Source organism: Pediculus humanus, genomic scaffold (assembly GCF_000006295.1).
Source record: "Pediculus humanus corporis 1103172108202 genomic scaffold, whole genome shotgun sequence".
In the NCBI taxonomy this organism is placed as follows: domain Eukaryota; kingdom Metazoa; phylum Arthropoda; class Insecta; order Psocodea; family Pediculidae; genus Pediculus; species Pediculus humanus.
The window spans coordinates 501,669-526,550 of NW_002987772.1; the positions used below are offsets into that span (position 1 = coordinate 501,669).

Sequence of the window (24,882 nt, forward strand, 5' to 3'; positions counted from 1 at the left end):
ATAAATAAATAAATAAATATAAATTCCAATTTTTAAAACAAAAATCAAAACATTTTGAAAACGAAATCGATAAATCGATGAAGCAGATTATCAGTAACATTGGGGGGAAGGGGGGGAAATTTCGAAACGTTTTAAACGAAAAATGTCGATTTGGGGAGTTGTCGGGGCACTAGAAAAGTATTCCGGCTATAATATTTACGCAACGTTCGTTCGCGATTCTTATGACACTATTCGTCCACGTGTGTGTGTGTCTCTTTCTCTCTCACTCTCACTCTCTCTCCTCGGTTGAGTAATAAATATTTCATCAAAGTTAATTATTCGAAAAGAATTTTTTTTTTTTTGTTTTCCAATCGATCGATGGAATGGACATTACCAACCTTTGAAACAAAAAAAAAAAAAAAAAAAAAAGAGAAAAGAAAAGAAACAAATATAGGATTGCTAAAGACTTTACTCAAGTTGAAAAAATTATTTCAAGGGTGAATGAATTTTTTCAAAATCGATTCGCCCGTGAAAATTTTAATCTTTTCCTTTTTTCCTTTTTTTTTTTTCCTTTTTTTATTCTTTTTCGAATACGAACGAAATAAATTTAGCGAAGGAAAAAAAAACCCAGTTAAAAAAAAAAAAAAAAAAAACAAGACGTAACAAACTAGGAGAGTCTCAATGAGAAGGAAGGAGAACAGGGAGTGTGAGATTTATATGTAGGAAACGTAATATGAAGGTTATTACTATTATTATTATTATTATTATCATCGTGGAAATCGAGGAAAAACCGTTTCTGAATGTAATTGGTATCACACCTGACATATAAAAACTTATTACACGTGCTTTTCCTTAACAAAAAAAAAAAAAAAAAAAAAGAGAAAAAGTTTGTCATGCGTGTTGTTGTAAAGAACGAGTATTATGGGGAGGGGGAGGGGAAGGGGCTCTCTCTCTCTCTCTTTCTCTCGTTAAAAACCTGTACAAACACTTGTAAAAAATTTTTTTGTTTGTTTGTTTGTTGTTTCCATTCCCACGAGATTTTTTTTTTTCCCAAAAAATAACATACGCGAATTTTGATCGCACGTTAAATTAACCTAATAATGACGTCATTAAAATAAATAAAATTTTAAACAATTATCCTTATTATTATTATTATTATTATCGAAATAATAATAATAATAATTATGGCGACAATAAATTTTTTTTTCCATTAGCGCCATAATAATTTTTTCTCATTTTCGAATTTTATGCATTTGCAACGAAGTAAAATTTCCTTCACGCTCCTCCCCCTTCCCCTCTTTTTTTCATTATTATTATCATCATCATCATTTACTTAATTATACGTCGTCTTTCGAGAAATAAAATCTATCGTTTACGTTTATTTTTTTTCCCCCCATGGTGTCGCCATGACACACACACGCTCCCTCCCCCCTTGTTGACGACGACACAAGATGACCGGTTTTAATTCCAATTTTTCCACCCTCCCTTCTCGTTATCCATTTGATATCTCCTAACCATTTTTTTCGTAAACAATATTTATAATAAAAAAAAAATCGACAACCGACGATGACAAAGAGAGAAGGAAAGAAGAGGAAAACAGGAGGGGAGGGAAAAAAAGAAAAGAATAAAAACGGTAGCAAAACAGAAAGAGAGAGAGAGAGAGAGAAAAAAAAAAGAATGAGAATTATGGAGGAAAGCGATTAGGAAAATCGTCCAAGTGTGAGCTTTGATAACCGGTTTAATTTATTTTATTTTATTTTATTTTTTTATTTTATTTCCCCGCTCGCAGTAAAAAATATCATCATTCCCATTACGATATACTCCATAAATATATATATACATGTGTGGGTGCGTGCGTGCGCGGTCAAATTTTTTTTAATGATTAAAATGGGGGGAAGGAAGGGGGGTTTAAAAGCAAAATCTTTATAAGTTATTATTACAATGGGGTAAGCCGTTCACATTGTATTAATTAATAATCGAAAACCTATAAATTCGCAAACCCTCTCCTCTCCTCTTCCCCCAGGAAAAAAAAAAAAACATAAAAACGATTGCGTTTGCCCCTTCTAGGATAAAAGGTAAAAATTATTATTATTATTATTATTATTATTATTATTATTATTATTATTATTATTATTGGGAAAACCGAAAAACAAAAAAATTTTTATTTGCGGTCTGCGTAACAACCGATAAAAAAAAAAAAATTTCGTAATGGTTTCATTGCAAAACATCGTATTCGGGTTAATTTTTCCCACAACAACAACAACAATCAAACAAACAAACAAATCGAATACAAATTCGTTATTGACATTACGAATTGCGAATAAAAAACAAACAAACAACAAACAACATGAATTTTTTAGTTGTACCGGTCTCGGCCAAAAAAATAACGGGATATTTGATTCGCATTGTGATCTTAAATAGTAGTAAACCATAGAGAGAGAGAGAGAGAGAGAGAGAGAGAGAAAGAAATCTTTTACTTAACATTTTTTTTTTTTAAACTTTCACCGCGGAATAATTATTATTATTATTATTATTATTATTATTATTATCGTTCTTTAATTTTTTTTTTTTAAATTTGCTCGCGGGTAAAACATGGAAATACACTTTTTCCCTCCCCTCCCCCCTCCCCCCAACCCCCCGTTTTTGAATCGTTCTCAGGGCATTAAAACTTACCGGACGGCAAAAACGATGCCAAAACGATTAAAATGGCGGTAAAATTGATGCGACGATTTATCCAAATCATTATTTTCACATTAGAAAATTCAACAAAAAACCCAAATAAAACAAAAACGGATAAACCAAAATTTAAAAAAAAAAAAAAAAAAAAAAACAAAAACAAAAAGAAAACTAAAACAAAAACAAAAACAAAAACGAAAACAAAAAGAAAAAGAAAAAAAAAAAAAAAAACTTTTCAATACGAAATCATTCGTTACTGGTTTGATACGGTTCCGACGCGGGTTTTAAAACGACTGAATAATAATAATGATGATGATGATGATAAAAAAAGAGAAAAAGAGAAAGAAAGAAGGAAAGAAGGAAAAAGATAGAGAGAGAGAGAGAGAGAGAAAAAAAAATGGTCGTTAACGCTACGCACCTACTCGGCTCTCCTCGTTCACATTTTCCTGTTTTAAACGCGCGCGCGCGCGCCATTATTTGCGTCGAAAATTTTTAGAAAGTAACGCTGGAATTTTCTCCCACCTCCTCCCCTCCCCTACTACCCCTCCTCTCTCTCTCTCTCTCACTCTTTCATTCCTCATAAACCAAACATACATATTTTCATCTCTTTTTAAATTTCCATCCTCCCCTCCTTACCCCCCACTCGCTGTGATTTCCTCACGCGATTTCCCCTCCCCCGGGTAAATTATTATTATTATTATTTTAAATTTATCATGTCTCTCCCGTGTTACCACTCGGCACTTTTGACGAAAACAAAAAAATATTGACGTAGGTTTTTCCTTTTTTTTTTTTTTTTGGTAATTAAACTAATATTTTCTCTCTCTCTCTCTCTCTCTCTCTCTCTCTCTCACTCCCCTCTCCCTCCCCCTCCCCTCCCTGTCTTATTTAAAGTAAAAAATTCAACAATTATTGATTTTAAATTAATTCATTGAATCTAACTAACTAACTAGTCATTCCCGCGGATTTTTTAAAACTTAAACCGATTATGTAGGTCACCCTTGAAATACAAAAAATATTAACGAAAAACCGGTTTATTTCTTTCCATTGTTCCTTTGAAAAAACGAAAAAAGAGCGAAATTATTATTATTATTATTATTATTATTATTATTATTATTATTATTATTATTTTAGTTTGCTCTAGTAACCAACAATTTACTAATCATTCATAAAATATAAAAATGTCGGAGAGAATATCATCGGATCGAATCAATAGATGCAAAAAAATTCGAAAGCAAAATTTTAAAAAAAACCGTTATTTTTCGTTAAAAAGAAAAACACGATAATAATGATTAATTAATTAAAATCAATCATTATAATAATAATAATAATAAGCGGGAAATTTTTTTGCGTTTGAAATTTGTGCTTGTTGGATCGAGTGCGATTCGTGCCACGTTTTTTTTTTTTCATTCAATTTAAAAAAAAGTGCTTTAAAATTTAAATCTAAGTGCAAAATAAAAATTTTATGTGCAAGTGATTGATTGATTGATTGATTGATTGATTAACTATCATAACTCACCGCATTCACGTAAACGATTTCCAACAAACGCTTTCTGGAAATTTTAAAAATAATTTTTTTAACAAATTTTCCAACGTGCCTGCATTTTTCAACATTTTTTTTTAAACGCAAAAATTTGCGTGTGTGCGTGCGCGTGCGTGTGTAAATCAAAAAAAAAAAAAAAATTTATTTCAACTTCCGTTTCCGTTTTCAAACATTTAAACAATGATATACACACGATAAACATTTTCCAAAAGGGATTAATAAGGCTTATTTAATTCCTCTTACTTAAACACGTTTTCTCTTAAATAAAACTTATTTTTAAAATGTAAATAAATAAATAAATAAATAATAATAATAATAATAATAATAATAATAAAAGTAAATGAAAATTTATTAATCCCCCCCTCACCCCACAGGATTTTATCCATCTCGTTCTCTTATTTTATTATTATTATTAGCCTGTGAATACATAAAAAAAATCAAATCAAATAATAATTTCTGGGATTATTATTATTATTATTATTATTTGCCTGTGATACACGCACGCACACGCACACGCACACGCACACGCACACAGGCACACGATCTCGAAGAGAAAAAAAAAATTTCCAGATTTTAGGTATTTTAGGTTTTTAAAGGCTAATAAATTTAATTTTAATTTCACAACTACACGCACGCACGCACACGCACGCACAGGCACGCAAATCATCGATTTCCCCTTTCTTCCCTACCCCTACCCCTACCCCTATCCCTCCCTCCCTCCCCCAGGTTTTTTTTATCCTCGATTTAATAGAAATTTCTATAATAATAAATTTACATTCAATATAAATTTTTGTTTTTCATTTCCTTTTCCTTTTTAAAAAGGGCGGATAATTTTTTTTTTTTTTTTTTTTTTGAAATTTCGCGCGATCCTTTTAAAAATCATTTAATAATTTTAAATATAAAAAAAAAAGAGAAGGAAGAAAAGAAAGAAAAGCAAAACGAAAACGAAAACATAAAAACTCGAGCTTTATGTGGAATAGTACGATCAAGGCGTGGTAACAACATCCCCCAGGGCCAACCCCCTAAAGCCAGGCTACCGTAAATTCATGCGCTTTATATTTCTCCACAAATCTTTTTTTTTTGTACTCTTAGAAAACCTCGAATTCGAAGCCTCCCCGAAAAATTCTGTTTACTTTTTTACAAAAAAATTTTTTTTTTTTAACTTCGTGGACTCTGTATGATTTTCTCCAACTTCGGGGGGGGGGGGGGGGCTTCGAGAAAAAAATCTAACGTTATGATTTTTTTAAAAATCGACATTACACATACAATTGATACGATCTCGTTTTCGTATTGTTTTTATTTATATTGATAACAGATTAAAATAATCAGGTACGAATCTGGAATCACTTTTAGAGTTTTCCCCTTCCCTTCCCTCCCCTCCCCTCCCACTCCTTTCATTTTCATTTTAAAAAGATTTTCATTAAACATTCTCACAAATTTTCCTTTTTTTTTTTTCCCGCTTTTTTAAAATTCACCGGAAAAAATAAAACGTTATCCGAGAACCGACCGAAAAAAAAAGCTTTTAAGCTCTTGAAATTTAATGTCCTCCAAAAAAAAAAGTGTTTACTTACTGGAATTATCAATGGCGATCCCTTCGTGAAATCCTCCGATGAAAACCAGGGTTATAAAATACGTAAAGCGAATCCAAATCCAAATCATTTCGAACTGGAAATAAATAAAATCTGGAAAAATATATATATATATATATTACAAAAATATTATTAAATTTTTCATTGAAAAGATTTTAAAAATTTGAAATGGCGCGAATGGTATAGTTTTCAAAAATTTAAAAAAAAAAAAAAAAAAAAAAACAAACGAATTCGTCGTGGCAGCAGAATAAAATTCAACGTGACGATTTTCACCCGTCAAAATTATTTTATTGGAATATTGACGAATATTTCCGATTCTTATAAAATTTATGTTGTTGTAAATAATAATTTTTCGTTTACCCCCCCCCCCCAAATTTGAGGGGGGGGGGCAAAAAAAAAAAGTTTTGACAGGATATCGAAAGATTACAACGATATTCAAACGATTTTCGATATATTTAAAAAAAAAACAAAACAAAAAAAATAAAATTTCATAGATGAAGAAAACATTTTTCACAAAGGATTCGCGAACCTAACGACTGCTACACTAGCGCCAAGTAAAAAATCGCTACATTTGCGACATCTACGTTCGAAATTTTAAACTATTTTCAAAACAAAAAAACCGTTAGCGTTCGAAACGTGAAATCGAGTTTAATATACTTTTTTTTTTTTTTTTTTTTTTTTGATAAATTAAAATACGAGTTATAATAAGGCAAAAAATTACAATAAAACTTTTAAATCGCCATTTCTTTTGTTTTTATAACTAACGTATTCGTTTAAAAAAAAAAAAAAAAAAAAAGTTTTATTATGATTCGAATGATAATAATAAATGTTTACGACGATGTAATAAAGGACTTAATAACGCGTTGGCCGGATTATTTTCAATTTACATTACGTTAAATTATTAAATATGGCAAAATAAAAATAAAAATAAACGATCGCTCGCAATAAATTTATTAACGACGTTAAATATATATATACAAATACCCACCGCAGATAATAATAATAATGATAAAGATTTTTGCATGTACGGTTTATTTATTATTCGTAATAAAGATGGCGTCTTTTTTACGTTCCGGTTATATTTATTGTCGTCAGAGTCACGGTTATAAAATCACGCGACAAATTTTTTTTTACGGGAAGAAAAATTTTAAAAAAATTAAAAAGTTTTTGCTTTTTTCCTGACAAACAAAAACAAAAAATTTCTTAAATAAACATTAAATAAAAATCGATTCGATCGATCGATCGATCGATCGATCTCGAGAAAATAATACGTGATTAACCAAAAAAAAATTTATTTTCGGATTGAATTTTTATTGCAGCAGTTCGTGCGTGAATGATAAAAAAAAAAAAAAATTTTAACCTTGAAATAACCGAAAAAAAAAATTTGAAACGTTTTCAGATAACTGTAATAATTTACGTGAAAAATCCCCCAAAACAAAAAATAATAATAATAATAATAATTTGAAATTTTATTCAAATGACCGGGCGTAATCAATATGTATGGAGAAGTAATACCCGAACAAAGAAAAGAAGATGATGATGATGATGATGATATAAATAAAAGGTGAATGGCGTAGGTCATGAATTGACATCGAGTTCATACGTAACCCCGATAATTTTTTTTTTTTAAGCTTTAAGAGACAATTCATGTGTGAAAAGGGATAATCCCTCGTGTCGCCATTCTTCGATGGTTTCTTTTCGAGAAAAAAAAAAAAGAAAGTATTATTATTATTATGCCCAAGTTGACATTCATAAAAACATCCTTCCACCTCCACACATAAACGGTTGTTTTTTTTTTTTATAACCACTTGGAAACGAAACAATCGCGAATCCGCCATTTTGATTCGTTTTAAACCCATGCAAAAAAAAAAGAAAAAATTGAAAGTTTATTGACCTTTTGGGTTAATGATGGAGTGGGATGTTCTATAGCCCATTTTTCGCCCATTAAAAAAAAAAAAAAAAAAGTTACGACTTTTTTTTTTTTTTGCATGAATCGTCCGTACACGAGTGTGCCTTTTCTTTTTTCTTTTTTTTAATTTTAAAAGGGGGCGGATGGGGGAGGGGAAGGGGGGCAAACAATCGACATTCACTGCATTTATACACACACGAATGGTGGGGTTACTACGTGAATGGATGATGATGATGATGATGCTACGATGATGATAACGGGTGAAAATTATAAACTCTGACTCCATTACACTACTTGACCTTTGAGTCAAAGGAAAAAATTATGTACTCATTGAAAACCTTACCTGTCAAAATCAAGAGAAGAGAGAAATCATAGGTCGATATCCAGGTCGACCAGGGGATCCAATCCAATATGATTTATCCTAAAATCAAATATACACGAACAACTCCGAAAGCAATACTGTAAATCCCCGTTTTATTTTATTTTTATTCTTGAATCGAATTCCTGGATACGGCCCTGAGAAATAAATAAAAAAAAATACATATAAATATAAATATTTTTCAAAATCTTGTAATTAAAATAAATTAGTAAAAACTCTGTTCTGCTCGATTTTTTTGTATAGGCTTCAGAATGTCATTTATTAAGAAAGGATGTTCTCAGCATTTATTATTATTATTATTATTATTATTATTAATATTATTATACACAAATATATAAATATTGTTTTGCATGCTCCAGCATAAATAAAAAACTCTTTTTTTTTTTTAAAAAAAAAAAAAAAAATACATAATAACACACACACACAATCTATCAATCATTTTGTTTTTTTTTTTTTTTTTTGTTTCGCTTTGCAAATCGTGCGAAAGAAAAAAAATTATTATTATTATTATTATTATTATTATTATTTATTAAAACGAAAACTATTGAATTAATTCCCGGGATTTGACGAGAGTTGGCGAGTAGTAATAATAATAATAACAACAACCACAACAACAACAACAACCACAACCTAATTCGGACGATAATAATAATAATAATAAAGGTAAGAAGAAAACAATGAAAGAAAAAATATGTACATAAACTCTTCGTTATGCAATCAATTATTATTATTATTATTATTATTATTATTATGTAAATAAAATATTATTATTAGAATAACGTATGAGAGAGAGAAAAAAAAAGAACAAAACTTTTAAATATAATAATAATAATAATAATAATAATAATAATAATAATAATAATAATAATAATAATAGATAAAAATTAATTTCGATGCGAGTGTAAAAATACCGGAAATAAAAATACATTTTTATTTTTTGCTCATAAGTTAAACATCTTTGAGAGAGAGAGAGAGAAGATATTATTATAAAAAAAATTATTTTTATCACATTCGAATGTATATATATATATATAAATAAGTATACAAAATGATTTCGCGAATATGATTTTTGACAAAAGCAGAAGAGAATTCTGAACGCGATGACGATAATAATAATAATAACAATAGCAACGAAGACGACAACAATAATAATAGTTGTAAAAATAAATAATACTTAATAATTTGTATTTAGAATACAATCACGTATATTTAAATTATTTATTGAACTTTGCACATTAAGAAAACAATGAACGAGATAATGGAATAATAAAGCGAAGAAGAAAAAAAAAAATACGACGACAAAGTTTTCTTCTTTTTTCTTTTTTTTTTTTATCCGTACAAAGGTGACTTATTATTATTATTATTATTATTACTACAACCGCTACCGGAAAACGCAGAATGATGCTATAGTCTCGAAACGGGAATCAACTCTTTAATAAATAATAATAATTAATAACAACAACAACAACAACAACATTCGAGACAATTTTTTTATTTTTTTTCTCTCAACAAACCCGGGATTCCCCCCCCCCAAAAAAAAAACGAGACATATTCTTTCCTTCGACTCCGTGGGAGGGGGGGGGTCATCGTAATATCATCATCATGATTATTATTATTTACACATATAATTACTCGGAGCAGATAACGAGTTTTAAATTTATTACTCATCAATAAATAATAATAATAATAATAATAATAAAATTATTACTGCTTCGGAACCAAAAAAAAAAAAAAAAAATCCGTTAAACGACGAAAATTTTACGATCGGAAAAGGTTAAATAAAAATACTACTCGGTGGGTTGTCGAATTAACAAAAACCTCGTACGTAATAAATTATTATTATTATTATTATTATTATTACTTTGTACCTTTATTTATTTTCACGTATCGAATGAGGGGGAAACAACAACAACAACAAAAATTTCGATAAAAAAAAAAAAATCTAAAATTTCAAAAACTTAAATATAAATTGTGTTGTCAATTGTCTTCCCGTACCTGTTTCCCCCCCCCCCACGGTATGATAACCGTCGTAAGCCCCTTTTCCCCCCACCAAAAAATTTATGTACAAGACGCCACTTAAAGTAAAATGTATACAACCATCGCCTTATCCTTCACAAGTCTTGGAAACTTTACTCTTTAGTCATTCAGTGTTCGTTAGAAACTCGTGTGGGCAACATTTTTTTTTTTCGTTTCGTTTCTTTTCGTTTTGTTTTTTGTTTTTGTTTCTGTTTTGTTTTTTTTTTGTTTGGTCATTTTGTTTTTTTGTTTTTAATTTATTTTATTTAATGAAGTAAACAATTTTTTTTTGTTTTTTTTTTTTTTTTTCGTCAATAACCGTCCACGTTATTATTCGTCGCAACGTCAAAAAAAACAAATTCATTTTTTTTTGTTTTCTTTTTCGATCAGGTACGTTATAAACATTTTATTACTAACATGGGAAATCGTCGTTCTTTACGAACAACAAAACAACAACAACAACAACAACACTCCCAAGTTTTTTTTTTTTCTTTCCATAGTTAAAAACATTCAAACGTCAAAGACTGACTCACAGAAATCGGTGATTAATAAATAACAATTGTTAAAACGAAAAACGATTCGTTTTCTTACGTTCTAAAAAAAAAAAAAAAAAAAAAAAAAAAAATTAATTAAAAAGAAAAATTCCTACAGGAAAATTTTTCCACCGCGGAGGGAGGGAGGGGGGCGAAGGGGGAAATAATAACATTATTTAAAAAGTAAAACAAAACTAATTTTCTCTCTCTCTCTTTCTAATTATTTATAAATAATAATACGTTTAAATAATTTTTGAGGGATTATTTATATTTTGTATAAAAGAATGAAAATAATGATGATTAAGTAATAATAAATATGTTTGAAGTTATTTTAAATATAAAAGTAATAAATTACGTAATTTATTTAATAAATAAAAACAATGACAACTCGCGAGACCATATATATATATATATATATATATCCGAAGAAGAATTATTATTAATTTACGTCACTTAATTATTTATTTATTTATTTATTTATTTTTCGACTTTAATTAATTACTTACTTTCATTAATTTTAATAAATTCGTCGTTATTAATGAAACGACGACGTCATTCATTACGTGATCGTTTTTTGTGATGTTCATTCGAAACTTTATAGAAAGTAAGTATTATTATCATTATTAATACGACGCGACTCATCATACATTTTCTATGCTCGTGGAATTTTTCATCATTAATTAATTAATTAAGGGGGCTCAGGGAATGAAGGAATGATTTGACGAAAACGGGCCGGCATTCATTTTTAAAAATCAATCGAGTGATCGAATATTAAAATCAACGATTGGAATGCGTCAGAAATTAGAAAAAAATAATAATGATAATGATAATGATAATAATAATAATAAATAAAAACTTTTTACGAATGCGAAACGCGCGGGTTAATTATAAATACGAGTGAGTAACAATTGCTTATGTATTGGATGAGGCCTGCCTGCCTGCCTGCCTGCCAAACAAACAAACAAACAAAATACATACTAAACAGGGTTATTGAAAGAGAGAGAGAGAGAGAGAGAGAGAAAGAGGGAAAAACACGTGTGAGACAAAGAGAGAGAGAGAAACAGACGGAGAAACGATTAAAAAAAAAAAAAAATAATAATAATAATAAAAACTAGCAGACTACATTTAAATTAATGTTAACAATGAATTACTAGATTTGGAGGCGTTTTTTTTTTTTTTCCCCTTTTCTTTTCTTTTTTTTTCTATCCTTTTTTTCCTTAACAATTAAAAAAAAAAAAAAAAAAAAATGAAACTTTTTGCTTCAACATCTTTTATATAGATGCTGAGTAAAAAGAAAAAAAGAAAAAAAAAAGAATTTTTTTCTAAATATTGCAAATATTGTTTTTTTTTTTTTTTTTTTTTCTAGAATTTAAACCGTTAACTACGCACCGTCGGTGGGTGACCCTACCCTACTAGATCCTCATAATAATTAACAAAAAAAAATTAGTTAATGTTGGCAATCATTTTATATTTACTACCAACATACGAAATAATTATAAGAAAACCATATTAATAATAATAATAATATTATCAACGTTAATTAAATTCCATTTTGTTTTTTTTTTGTGTGTGACAACCATCATCATACAAAACAAACGATCGCGAATTATTATTATTTTTTTTTTTTTTTTTTTTTTTTTTTTTACTGAGATGATGATGATGATGATGATGATGCGAAAAGACGGGAAATTACATCAAATTAACGACTAACTGTTATTATTATTATTATTATTATTATTATTTTTACGGACATAAAATTAACATTCGAGTAAGATGTTGGTTAGTTGAGAACGGAGTAAAGTATAAAAAAAATTGTATTTATTATTATTTAAAAAAACTTGTAAAGTTAAAATTATTCTCGAATCGAACGGAAACTAACCTGTTCTTTCGATACCCATCCTTCTTCCCCCCCTCTTTCCTCCCTCCCCTTTCCCCCCGATAAAAAAAAATTAAAGCATTCGCACTGGCAAATTATTTTTCCCCCTTTAAACACGTTAATTCACGGGTACTATTTTCTCGTGTGTGTGCGTGTGTCGGGTTAAACACATAAATACAGTGATGATAATAGCCGAAGAAGAACATGTATACAAAATAATAATAATAATAATAATAATAATAACTTTCGACAACGTATTTAAATAATAATTTATCAGATTTAAACAATAAAGTAAAAAAAAAAAAAAAAAAATTCCGCATGAACCATGAATTTAAATTATGATATTAAAATCTCGAGAGAGAGAGAGAGAGAGAGAGAGATGGAAGGATGGAGAGTGGGGGGGGCATCCTTGACAGAAAAAAACTCGAAACCAGGTTCAAAAACCCTTCGTGGATAATGATTGATAATAGTTATTAGGGAGTTAATTGCGAAAGGGAATTCGTCTCATTGTTACTTTACATATATATAAATTAATTTTTTTCTAAGCTATTCAACAAAAAAAAAAAAAAAAAAAAACACGACAAAAAAAAACAAAATGGCGGTTTTAATAACGAACCTTTCAATTTATTTATTATTATTATTATTATGATTACCTTAGAGAGAGAGGAGACTACAAAAAAAAAAAAAAAAAAAAAAAAAAAAGCTAGAAAATTTGTTGTTGTTGTTGTTGTTGTTGTTGTTAAATCACGAGTGAGGTGAATGATTGATTTACGACGTGATTTTATTTTATAATTTTCTAAAAATCGACATTTAAAATTCTTATTAGAAAAAAAAAAAACACAAAACAAATCCCTAAGTGAAAAAATAATAATAATAATAATAATAATAATAAATTGTTTATGTTTATTAAAATACCTGTTAGGAAAATAACCGGACCACGGTGTTAAACACATACATATTGTGTTCGAAAATTTTTTTTTCGCCTCGTATTATTATTATTATAATTATTATTATTATTTAACATTTTTTCTAACGACTTTGCTAATGTTTTTAACAACTAGATCGTTACAATAACTAGTAATTTTGCAAATAAAAAAAATTTAAATTTAAGTAGCTACATAAAAAAAAAAAAAAAAGCTGTCAGACCAGAAAATAAGAAAACGTAGGGAAAATTAAAAAAAATTTTCGAGAGAGAAAATGTCGTTAATAATAATAATAATAATAATCATTTGAATTGGTAATTATTTAAATTGAAAACAGTGTTACCAACCAACAACATTAAACGCGAGCCAACGAAAAAAAAAATGGGAAAATGGCAGGTACATCGACGTAATTAATTAAATATACGAAATTAGAAAACGGATTTTTTTTTTTTTCGAATTCGTATTCGGGTCTCGGTTTCGTTTTTTGTGGGGGGCCAAAAAATATACGAAAATGGAAGTGAAAAAAAAAAGGAAAATGATAAGAAGTACTTACAGGATAACACGAAAGATTTCTTTTTTGTTTTTTTCGCAACGACGAAGAATGAAAAATATTATTATTATTATCCTCTTTAATTTTTTCTTTTTTTTTTCTTTTTGATGATTTTCTTTAAAAATCTGAAAAGAAAAAGGAAAAAAATATTTTAATTATAATATTCTCTCTCTCTCTCTCTCTCACACACACGCAAAGGGAAAATTATTTATAATAATTATAAATTATTATTAATTATTATATAAGCGAAAAACCTTCGAGAATTATTAAACGACATTGATGATTACGCGAATTTAAATTTTTTTTTTTTTCTTTTTTTTTCAACAATGTTTCAAACATTCGAATTGTTTTTTATTTTTTTTATTTTTTAATGAATTTTTTCAACAAATAATAATAATAATAATAATAATAATAATAATAATAATAATAATAATAATAATAATAATAATTAAAACGATAAGTAATATCAATGTCAATAATTAAGTATGTCATTTTTTAAAAAAAAAAAAAATTTTTCATCGTTATTAATTACATCGTTTTTTTTTTTTTTTCTTTCTGACAAAAAAAAAAAAATTGCCAAGAATTGCAAAATATTTATTATTATTATTATTATTAAAATTGTGTAATGAGACTATATGCGGGTGTTTGCTTGTTTTTTTTATCATTATTATGTATGTCTATAAGAAAAAATAAATTTTTTAATTGAATATACATTTAAAAATTTTTCAATAAATCGAATTGTAAATGCCTACAAAGGAGGCCTTTTTTTCGGTTTGTTTATTTAACCGCGGGTGTGTGTGTGTGTGTGCGTGTGCGTGTGCGTGTACTGTTTGAATTTTTGTTTTTTTTTTTTTTTTTTTTTTTCGTAAGGTCGATTGTTCTGATCAAAAACGCGACTGGTTTAAATACAAAAAAAAAAAAACCTGAATATTTTTATACATTTCCTTGATTGTAAATCATCATCATCATCATCATCATCATTATCATGGCGACAAAGTATGGGGGCATATTATTTATTATTATTATTAATATCGAACAAAAGAAAATTTAGTGTCATCATTCACGTATCCTTTATTCACGTTTTTCGTTATATTAAAAAAAAAAAAAAAAAAAAAAGGATTTTCGCGGAAAATAGCAAGTTTTATTTATTATTATTATTATTATTATTATTTTAAAAGGTTGCCAATCTTGTTTTTTTTTTTTTTTTTTTTTTTTTCGGTTTTACGCACACGTATATTTTCATAACCAAATAAGGATATTGTTTTTATAGCGTGAGTTTTTTTTTATTTTTCTCAAGTCCTACTCGTTTTCCCCTCTCCTTCCCACCTCCCCTTCCCTTCCCCACCGAACTTTTTCGATCGCCATAATAAAAATAATACGAGTTTTCATAAAATTTACTTAACGTTTCATTATTATTATTATTATTATTAAATATTACGGTAACGATTTTATCATTTGAGACTTAAGAAAAAAAAAGGAGACTATCTGATAAGGATAAAAGATACGTTATTTTTCATAAGCTGTCCTTTTTGTTTGTTTGTTTGTTTGTTTGTTTTGGTACAAACGATGATTAATTTATTTAAATAATAGAGCAATCGCGAGAATACAACAACAAATCAATAATCAATCGATTGATTGATTCTTTAATTAATTACAAAACGGTACTTTGAAATTATAAAAAAAAAAAATTTTTTGTATTACCGTACAACAACAACAACAACAACAACAACAACAAACAATAAACAACAACAATATTATTTATTTATTTTAAACTTAGGCTAAATTCGATCGAGAAAAAGAAACCATTAATCATTTATTTTGATTTAATTTTATTTACATCTCAATTGTTTGTTTAATCGTAAAATTATATTGCCCCCTCCCCCTCCTCCCCACGGTACGAATGACCTTTTGGAAAAAATGTCTTCGCAAAAGTATTATTATTATTATTATTAAAAAAGAATTCCGACACGGTAACCTTTACGACACTACCGTTAAATTTACCAAGATAATAATAATAAAAATAAAAAAAAAATCACGACATTATTTTGACATGATGTTATATCACGATGGTATACTTTTATACTAATAATAATAATAATTATTATTATTATTATTATTACAGGTTATAATAATGTATTGCAGTGATAAAATAATGAGCAGGCCAATAATAACAAATTCTTCTCATTTGCACAAAATGACAACGACTCCATCGAATAACATTCCAAACGAAAATAAATTATCATCATCGAACTTTGCAACGACGACGCCGCCAACGACGCCATCTTTAAATAATTCAATCGTCAATTCGTTTTTACACGGTGGAAATTCTAGGGAAAAAAATCAGGCTAAAATGAACGGACCTGCCGTTTTTAAAAGTCATCAAACATTGACTCTATCATCTCCTACGGGAGAACTTCCGACGACGACGACGACGACACAATTCGGTTTCAGGAGAATTAACGGAAGTAGTAGTAGTAGTGAAAGTGCCGTGCAAAATAGAATAAGAAATTTAAATAATAGAGAAAGTGTTCAAAAAAATAATAATAATAATAATAATTCGGAGGGAGAACCCGAGTGTTCGGTGGTGTACAGGACGAAAAACACGACGACGACGGAAAGGAATAGAATATTCAATACAATTAAACCGGAAATACAAACAAACGGAGGAGATGCGGAGAAAAAATGGCAAATGAAATATGAAGATGCCGAAAGAAAAAGAAAAGAACTTTTATCGGAATCTCAAAAGCGTAAGATCATTATTATTATTATTATATATTATTATTATTATTATTATTATTATTATTATTATTTATTAATAATAATTAACGCGAAACAAATTAATTAATTTTTTGTTCAAGGTTTGTTGTGTTTTTCCATATTTGTTTGTTTTGATTTTTTTTTTCTTTTTGTTTTTCTTTTGCCAATAATAATAATAATAATAATAATGAATCACTTCCGCATTTTCTTTTTTGTTTATTTATTTAAGGTACGAAAAAAAAAAAAAAAAAAAAAACCGACCGTTAAAAAAAATTAATAAATTTAAAAACATTCAAAAAAATTGTTCCACCACCCACAACCTGTAAAAAATAACTAAACGTTATTTTCCCCCCCCACCCCAGCCCCCTCTCCCTAATTCTTATTCATACAAAAAAAGAAAACTCATAAAGTCAATGATTGATGCAAAACTCATTTAAAAAAAAAAAAAAAAAAAAAAATAATTAGTAAAGTCATGATGGCGCCAGATGAAAAAAAAAAAAATAAATAAATAAATAAATAAATGTTTCTGCAGTATCTGTTTTCATAAATGAATTCTATTTCTAAACTTGATCGTTCTTTCTCCCTTCACCACCCCACTCCCCAGCCCCCCCGTTTAAATAATAATAATAATAATAATATAATGACATTTCAATCGACTGTTTAAATATATATTATAAATATTTTCAGTATCGAGAGAAAAATCATCATTGGAACAAAAGTTGAAAAAAGTCGAAGATGAATACAGACAACTTAAATTAGATTTCAACGATAGAACTCATCAACTCAATGAATTAAGAAGAGGTGAGGAAAATTTTTTTAAAAAACCAGGTTCACTCTCTCTATCTCTCTCTCTCTCTCTCTTGAGAGCTTCAAGGGCGATTCGATGAATCATTAAACTGTTTGTTTAGGCGTTTTTTTTTTTTTTTTTTTTACAACTAAAATTTTCAAATCGAGACACGAAACTTAAAGTTTTTTTTTTTTATATTTCAGTATCCGAACAAGTTTATCAAGACTACGACAAACTTAATAATAAATATGAAACGGAAACGACAACACTTCATAAAGCACTCGAAGTTGCTTCCAAGGTTAGTAGTTTAATATTGTTTTTAAAACTCATTTTTATTTTATTGACACGAAAGGCAACAGCACGAGATTTTGTGCTATAATAAATGAATCAACGACTTTTCTCCCCCCCCCTCCCCTCCCCTCTCCCATTCTTTATGGCAATGACCTACGAACATAATCATCATATTAACAAAACAACAAATTTTCTTCATTTCCTATTGCATTTTAAATTATTTTAAAAAAAAAAAAAAAAACAAAAACATCTGCTTTTTTCATTAATCTCTATATATATATATATATACTTTGCCAACCACGCCCTTTCTTCTGCCACTTCTGCACACAACTCTCTTCATAATTTATTAATATTTAAATCAAAACAAAAGATTTTTGCAAATTTTAATAAGCAATTGGGAAAAAAAAAAAAAAAAGTACAAATGTAGAAAAACTATTAAAAAATCCAAGAGGGGGGAGGGTTTTTTAAATGAACTTGACCCGAGGTCAAAGACAAAGGGTTGTAATTTTGACTAACCTAAAATCCTAAAATCCTGAAATCCTGAAAAACAAAAAACATGTTTGTCAAGTTTTGTTTCGCCTTATTAACTACAACTTATCCTTGTTCCTACGCCCTGTAGTGCTAATAGTCTATTCAATTATAATTTTTTTTTCTGTAATTTTGTTTTATTTGCAAATTTTTTATTTTCCATCGTAAATTTTTTTCAGGTTTTTTTTTTTTTTTTACTTTTATAATACATACAACATAATATTATATGCAGTTCCCATAAAATTAAAAAAAAAAAAAAAAAAACCTGAATCATTAAAATTTTAATTTTTTTTTTTTATTTACCGTACGAAATCGTAGGGAATTTTTTTTTTATTTGAAATTTTTTACCCTTTTTTCTCCCCTCTAAATTATTAAAAATTTTCCAATTGATTATCTACGATGAGATACAACGAACGAATGTTAAAATACTTAAATATTCATAATAATAATAATAAACTAATATTTTTTTTCGTTTAGTGGTACAAAGAAAATAAAAAACTCAAACGCGAAAGTGTCGCTCTTCGAAGTTCCATGTTACTCCCCTCGAATTTTCAATTAATTAAAGATGAACCCGACGGAGAAGATTTGCAAGGTCAAGACGAATTAGAAGAATTGAGAAAAAACGTGCAAGGTGAGCCGTGCGAAGGTATTTTGAATTATAAATTTTAAAAGTGGACGAGAGCCTTAAATAATTTCAAAATCATCATCGGATTTTAGAATTGAGTAATCAAGTCGGCCAACTACAGTCGGAATTGAACAAAGCAAGACTTCAAGAATTCGAAGCACAAGAGCAATTTATAAACCTTTCCCAAGCTTTGGATCAAGAGAGAGCCATCAAAGACAAAATGGAAGAAGAATTGAAAACTCTCAGACTGATGAAACACAAATTCGAAAGCGTCACATACATGGTTCACGACGAAATGAAAGCCCTTAGAACGGAACGTGACAGAGCGACAGAAGCTGCAAGCAGACTACAAGCAGAAGCTCAACAGGTACGACGACACATCATACAAAATATTATAAGACAAAAAAACACAATAAAAAAAATTTTAAGATAAACTTTTTTTTTTTTTTCAAGGCACTAAAAGAAAGAAACGTTCTCGCTCATCAAAGTAGTTTGCTCATGGGAGAAATTTCATCGAACGAAACACTCATGAAAGTTTTGATGGAGGTTGAAGATCTCAAAAGAAAACTCGAAGAAGAAACGCAAAATCACATTTTAGACGTGCAAAAATTTCAAGAAAAGTTAGATGAAAGAGAAACTGAAGCTCAATTGGAAGTTGTCGAAGAAAAACTACGATTGGCAGAAGAAGATTTGCAAATGGCTTTGGAAAGAGCTGAAAAAGCTGAAAGAGCACAAAAAGAATTAGAGGAAAAAAGTAAAATAAAAACAAATTTTTTTTTTGAGAGAGAGAGAGATTTAAATATGAGACTAATCATTATTATTTTTTTTTTTACAGTGGCTGAAGTCGAATCGAAATTAGAATCAAACAGTGCGCCAGCTCCACCACCTCTCCCTCCACCACCACCGCCACCCCCATTATTTTCATTGACCTCTAACACCAATTTAATTATAAGAAAATCAGACAAGTCTTTGACACATAGAGAATCTATAGACGACATGGCAAACATTTTGGGCATACAAAGAACCCCCAAAGCCAATCATAACACAATCAATGGAGGTAATACACCTCATAAATATTTTTTTTTTATAAATTATATAAAATCCATAAAATTGAAATTTTTTTTTTTTTTTTTTGGTGCAGGAGCCATTAACGATATTATTAATGAAATAAAAGGCGGTAAATTTACTTTGAAAGCAACAGAGGTGAGTAAAAAGTTCTATCATCTACTTTTCGGCATAGCAAACCCTTATTATTATTATTATTTAGCCATTTTTATTACAGAGGCAAAAACTTAAAAAAGAAGAACCGCCCCCAGCCGTTCAAGAAATGCTTAACATAATAGGTACGTTAAAAAGACGAACGGGAAGACCTAAACCTGTCGCATCAGATGATGTTCAAGCATAATTAATTATTATACTTAAACACGATTTAACATTAACATTTCGAAAAAAAAGTTTTGCCAATTATTATCATTATCATTATTACGATTTGATTTTTTTTTAAATAATATTTTTATTATGAGTTGTATTATATAACACGAGCCAAAATTTTTATATACCAATAATTATTTAATACGAAACGTATAATTTTCGTATTTCGTACTTAACGCATAGATTCGATATAAAAAATAATAATAATAATAATAATAACTTATTGAAACGTATTAAATCCGAATGGGAAATAAGTTAAGAATGACTCCAGGCTCCATAATTTTCATTTCATTGGATATTTGCCATTTTTTCCAATACAATAATTATAGATAAAAAAAAAATTAATAACACCTAAGAGCGCAACGGTTTTTCACATTAGATTTTCCTCTTTTATTATTATTATTATTATTATTATTTAAGTAAATAATGGTTTAGATTATTTTATTGTGTACGCCATAAATAAAAAGATTATAAAATAATTTAAATTCACACACTTTTTTTTCTAGGCGTGATAATTATTATTATTATTTAAAAAAAAAAAAAAATACCTTAAATGGCATCGCGAGTTATTTGAATAAATTATACGTATTAAAAAAAAAAAAAAATTAAAATAATAATAATAATAAAACCTTGTAATCAACAAGAAAAGTAACATGAATATGGCGAATGGCAAACCTATACTTTAATACATACCCATTTTGAAAATGTTTTGAAAAATATTTTGAAAAATGTTTTGAAAATTTTAAATTCTATAAACAATAAATTTTCCATTTTTTCAAATCAATACCATTATTAACCATCATTTAAATTTTTTACTCATGAAAAAAATTTTGTTCGAAGATTAAAACAAAAGCATTTATAAAAAAACCATCACTGCCACCCACCACATATAAGAAAACAAATAATTTTACATTGGGGTGATAAATACGTATGTATCCATAAAAATTTTCATCCCCCAACTAAATTATCCTGTTTATAACATGCAAAAATTAAAATAAGTCAAACATAAATATTTTTTTTTTTTTTTTTAAATTTTTATATCAAAAAATTATTAAATATAAATAAAAGTTTAATTGTTCGAATTATAAATTTTTAGTAAAAAAGGTACTAAATAAATAAATAAAAAAAATTTTTTTTAAATTTTAATTTTGTAAAAAAAATATTTATGTATATATTTAATCGTAACATTATACAAATAATAATCATAACTCATTTCTCTCATTTTTTTTCCTTATGTTTTATCCCAATACTGAACCAAAAAGAAAAAAATTTAATAATGTGTGTGTGTGTGCGTAAGCATGAAAAAACAAACTAACCCAGTCTTTTTCCATGCACCATCATGAGCTAAGGAATAAGATATGACTTACCGACTTAAGCGGTAACTGCCTGCTCTACTTGTTCAATCATTTTATCCAAATTAGATGCAGGAATAATTAAAACGCGACGTAATGGAGTCATTTCTTCATCTGATTCTTTCCAAAGACCAGTTAAACCTGAATCGCTTTCTTTTTCTACGGAAAATTCAAACTGGACTTCGGCTAACTAAAAAAAAAAAAATTATTCTCATTATAATATATTTAAATACAAATGTACATCTATTATGATTGCAATTTTAAATTGTTTCCTTACTTTATCAATAATTTCTTCTTCTGGATTAGACCAAATAATTTCATGTGAAGATTTTTTATTTTTTTTCGATTTTTTCTTTTTATTCGTCAAATCGGTTTTATACAATTTGCAAATTAATATGATATAAGAAAAATCAAAAGCCATTTTCCTTTCGACAGCTCTTTGTATTTCAGACCTGAAAAAAAAAAATGATTAAAATGTAATTTGGAATTGGTAAAAAGCGGAAGAAAACTAAATTAAAGCTTTTCCCTAACCTTAAGCTTTTTAGCAAAGGAACAACAATTTGTGGTGGAATGTTTACAAATCGTTCGTTTATCAACAGTCCAACTGGTTTGTTATCGTTTGACATCAAATTTCTAACAAATGAAACTTCTCGATCTGATCCATATTCTATGCACAGTTCAAGAAGTAAGCTTCTTAACTGTTGTATGCACTCTAGTTTCTAAATAAGAAAAAAAAATATTATAATTGAAAGAGATAAAATAACTACAAAAGGTGACACAAAAAAAAATTTAATCTCACATAAAATCCGTACTTAAACATATAAATAATAATAATAATGCAAGTTTTGAAATTTAAAAAAAAGTAAATTTTAATAAAATGTAAATCATAGATTTATTAAGTTAATTTCTTTTAATGAACAACTTGTTGATTCAACCCCAACCTATGTTAAAAACTCATTTTTAACAAATGCATTTTTTTTTTTTAATGACTATTCTAAATCGAATCAACAGGTGTAAAAATTTGATAAACAATTTTTTCATGTTTTAAAATAAGAATTACATTCAAAATCAATTCATAAACTCTTTTTAAATTAAATAATTTTAATAATTTTAATGAGGGAGGGAAAAAAAAAATGAAAATCAATATGGCAGCAACTCACTTGTTTTTCAGTCAAATTAATTACGGTTGTAATTCCAAAAACTTGATTCGCATCGGTTTCATCATCATCATCATCATCAGATTCTTCATCGTCTCTATCAGATTGTTTAATAACACTACCGATGAAATTTTGATTAATTATCAAATTTGTAAGCTCTGTTAAATTAATATGAGCTTTAAGAAAAAGTTGGCTCAACAGTTGTTTGATTCCGTGAAAATCCGAGTCGATGGGATTGCGTCCCTCGAAATCGATTTGTATCACCTAATTACGTTTAATCGTAAAACACATTAATTAAATAATTAAAAACTTAAAAATTCTTTTTAAAAAATAAATTATGATCAAATGTTAACTTTTAAAATCACTCCATGTAAAAAAAAAAATAATTTAAAAAAGTCACATAAGGAATTTTCCAGAAAACAAAATGGCTACTAGAAACTTAAAATTTCCTCATAGAGGGTTCTCAGTTATGTTCCTTAAAGAAAAAAAGAACTAAATTAAGGGAAAAAACGCATAAGAAAAAGTCCTTTACCCCTTTCTCAAAAAAAAAAAAAATTCGCGGGTAATTTGATTTTGAAAATATTATCTTCGTGTAAACCTAATCGAAATTATTACCTCATTTTTAGAATTGTCTAAATTTTCTTCCGAACTGGAATCTTCATCGCTACTTTCAGTTTCTTCTAAATTATCTTTTTCTTCTTTATTCTCTTCAACATTGACAGCACGTTTCTTTCCAGGAGCGGCCATGTTTAAATTATGATACGCGCCTTTATATTGATTTACCGCCTATTTATAACTTATGCATGTATCAAATAAAACAAATATCGAATATCGATTTATCAAGTTTCGATATATCGAATTAAATAGATTATTTTGTCTACACAAATTAATTCAACATCAAACAAAATAAATTTATTTGTATTACATTTATATTTAAGTTATTAAATTAACTATTTATCTTTTCATTTTAATTATAAACGGAAAAATGTTTAAAAATAGCATTCTTTTGTTTTGTTTGGGTTTAATTTTAAAATAATGATGATAGGAATAACATTAATTGAAATAAAATTAAAAGAAAAAAAAATTTTATCAAAAAAATAAAATCTACAGTTTTTTTATTTATTCATTCAATTTTATTTATATTAACAAAATAAATTTTTTTTTATTATTATTCCCTTATAAACAATTTTAATAAATATATTTATGTATATGTAAGGAAAATACAAATTGCTTAAATATATAACAAAACTAAAAAATAAATACATGATTTTTTTTTTTTTTTTTAAATTTATAAAATTATAATTTCTGTGATTTATTTAAAAAAAATTTGATTTTATGAATGATTGATTAATAAAAAAATTTTACAAATTGGATAAATATTAAAATTTACAATAGTTAATTTAATTCGATGATTTTCAACATAACACAAATAATATTGAATGTTTTCGTTTTCGACAAAATGATTTAAGCAATATTTCCCTTCTCCTTCTCCACCTTCTTCACATTAAAACATAATAATAAAATTGTATGTAATATAAGGCAATACTATAAAATAAAATAAAAGAAGTGATGCAATACTATGCATGCAACATATATAATGGCAACTACATGAAAAAGAAATTGAAAAAAAAAATATGAAAGACGTGAAACTTTAATAAATTTGTTAATTTTTTTTTTATTCAATTTCTTAAAAAAAAATATAACAACAGATGCGGTGCGTTTCTCCACACGCGGCATATTTTTTTTTTTTTTTTTTTTTTTTTCTTATCACAATCATTTAGTTATCAATAACAAAATTATTTTACCTCGAATAATTCAGTTACAATCATTTGTTTTCAAAAAAAAAAAAATTTTTTTTTAAATCTTTGGTTAAATTTATTTGTTTCATCGGGCACATTAATTACTCTACCACCCACATAATTATTATTATTATTATTATTATTATTATTCCATCATTAATTGTAAAAATTATTTTTATATTAAA

The 24,882-nt window shown here is 27.3% G+C and overlaps 2 protein-coding genes across 2 annotated transcripts; one reads left to right on the forward strand and one right to left on the reverse strand.

The window, feature by feature from the left end:
• Positions 1-16,101: 16,101 nt before the first annotated feature.
• Positions 16,102-20,363, forward strand: Phum_PHUM433830 (Rho-associated protein kinase, putative; the record flags this gene model as incomplete). Its single annotated transcript, XM_002429424.1, has 9 exons — positions 16,102-16,717; positions 17,415-17,528; positions 17,718-17,812; positions 18,811-18,979; positions 19,051-19,325; positions 19,412-19,712; positions 19,794-20,015; positions 20,100-20,161; positions 20,241-20,363. 9 exons carry the CDS (start codon positions 16,102-16,104, stop codon positions 20,361-20,363), a joined length of 1,977 nt encoding a protein of 658 aa, XP_002429469.1.
• A 1,257-nt stretch (positions 20,364-21,620) lies between these two features.
• Phum_PHUM433840 (protein BCP1, putative) lies at positions 21,621-23,645 on the reverse strand (the record flags this gene model as incomplete). The annotated part of the gene is made up of 6 exons (XM_002429425.1): positions 21,621-21,638; positions 21,785-21,931; positions 22,019-22,193; positions 22,273-22,460; positions 22,902-23,162; positions 23,514-23,645. The coding sequence occupies 6 exons, from the start codon at positions 23,643-23,645 to the stop codon at positions 21,621-21,623; spliced, it is 921 nt and encodes a 306-aa protein (XP_002429470.1).
• Between the last annotated feature and the right edge of the window lie 1,237 nt (positions 23,646-24,882).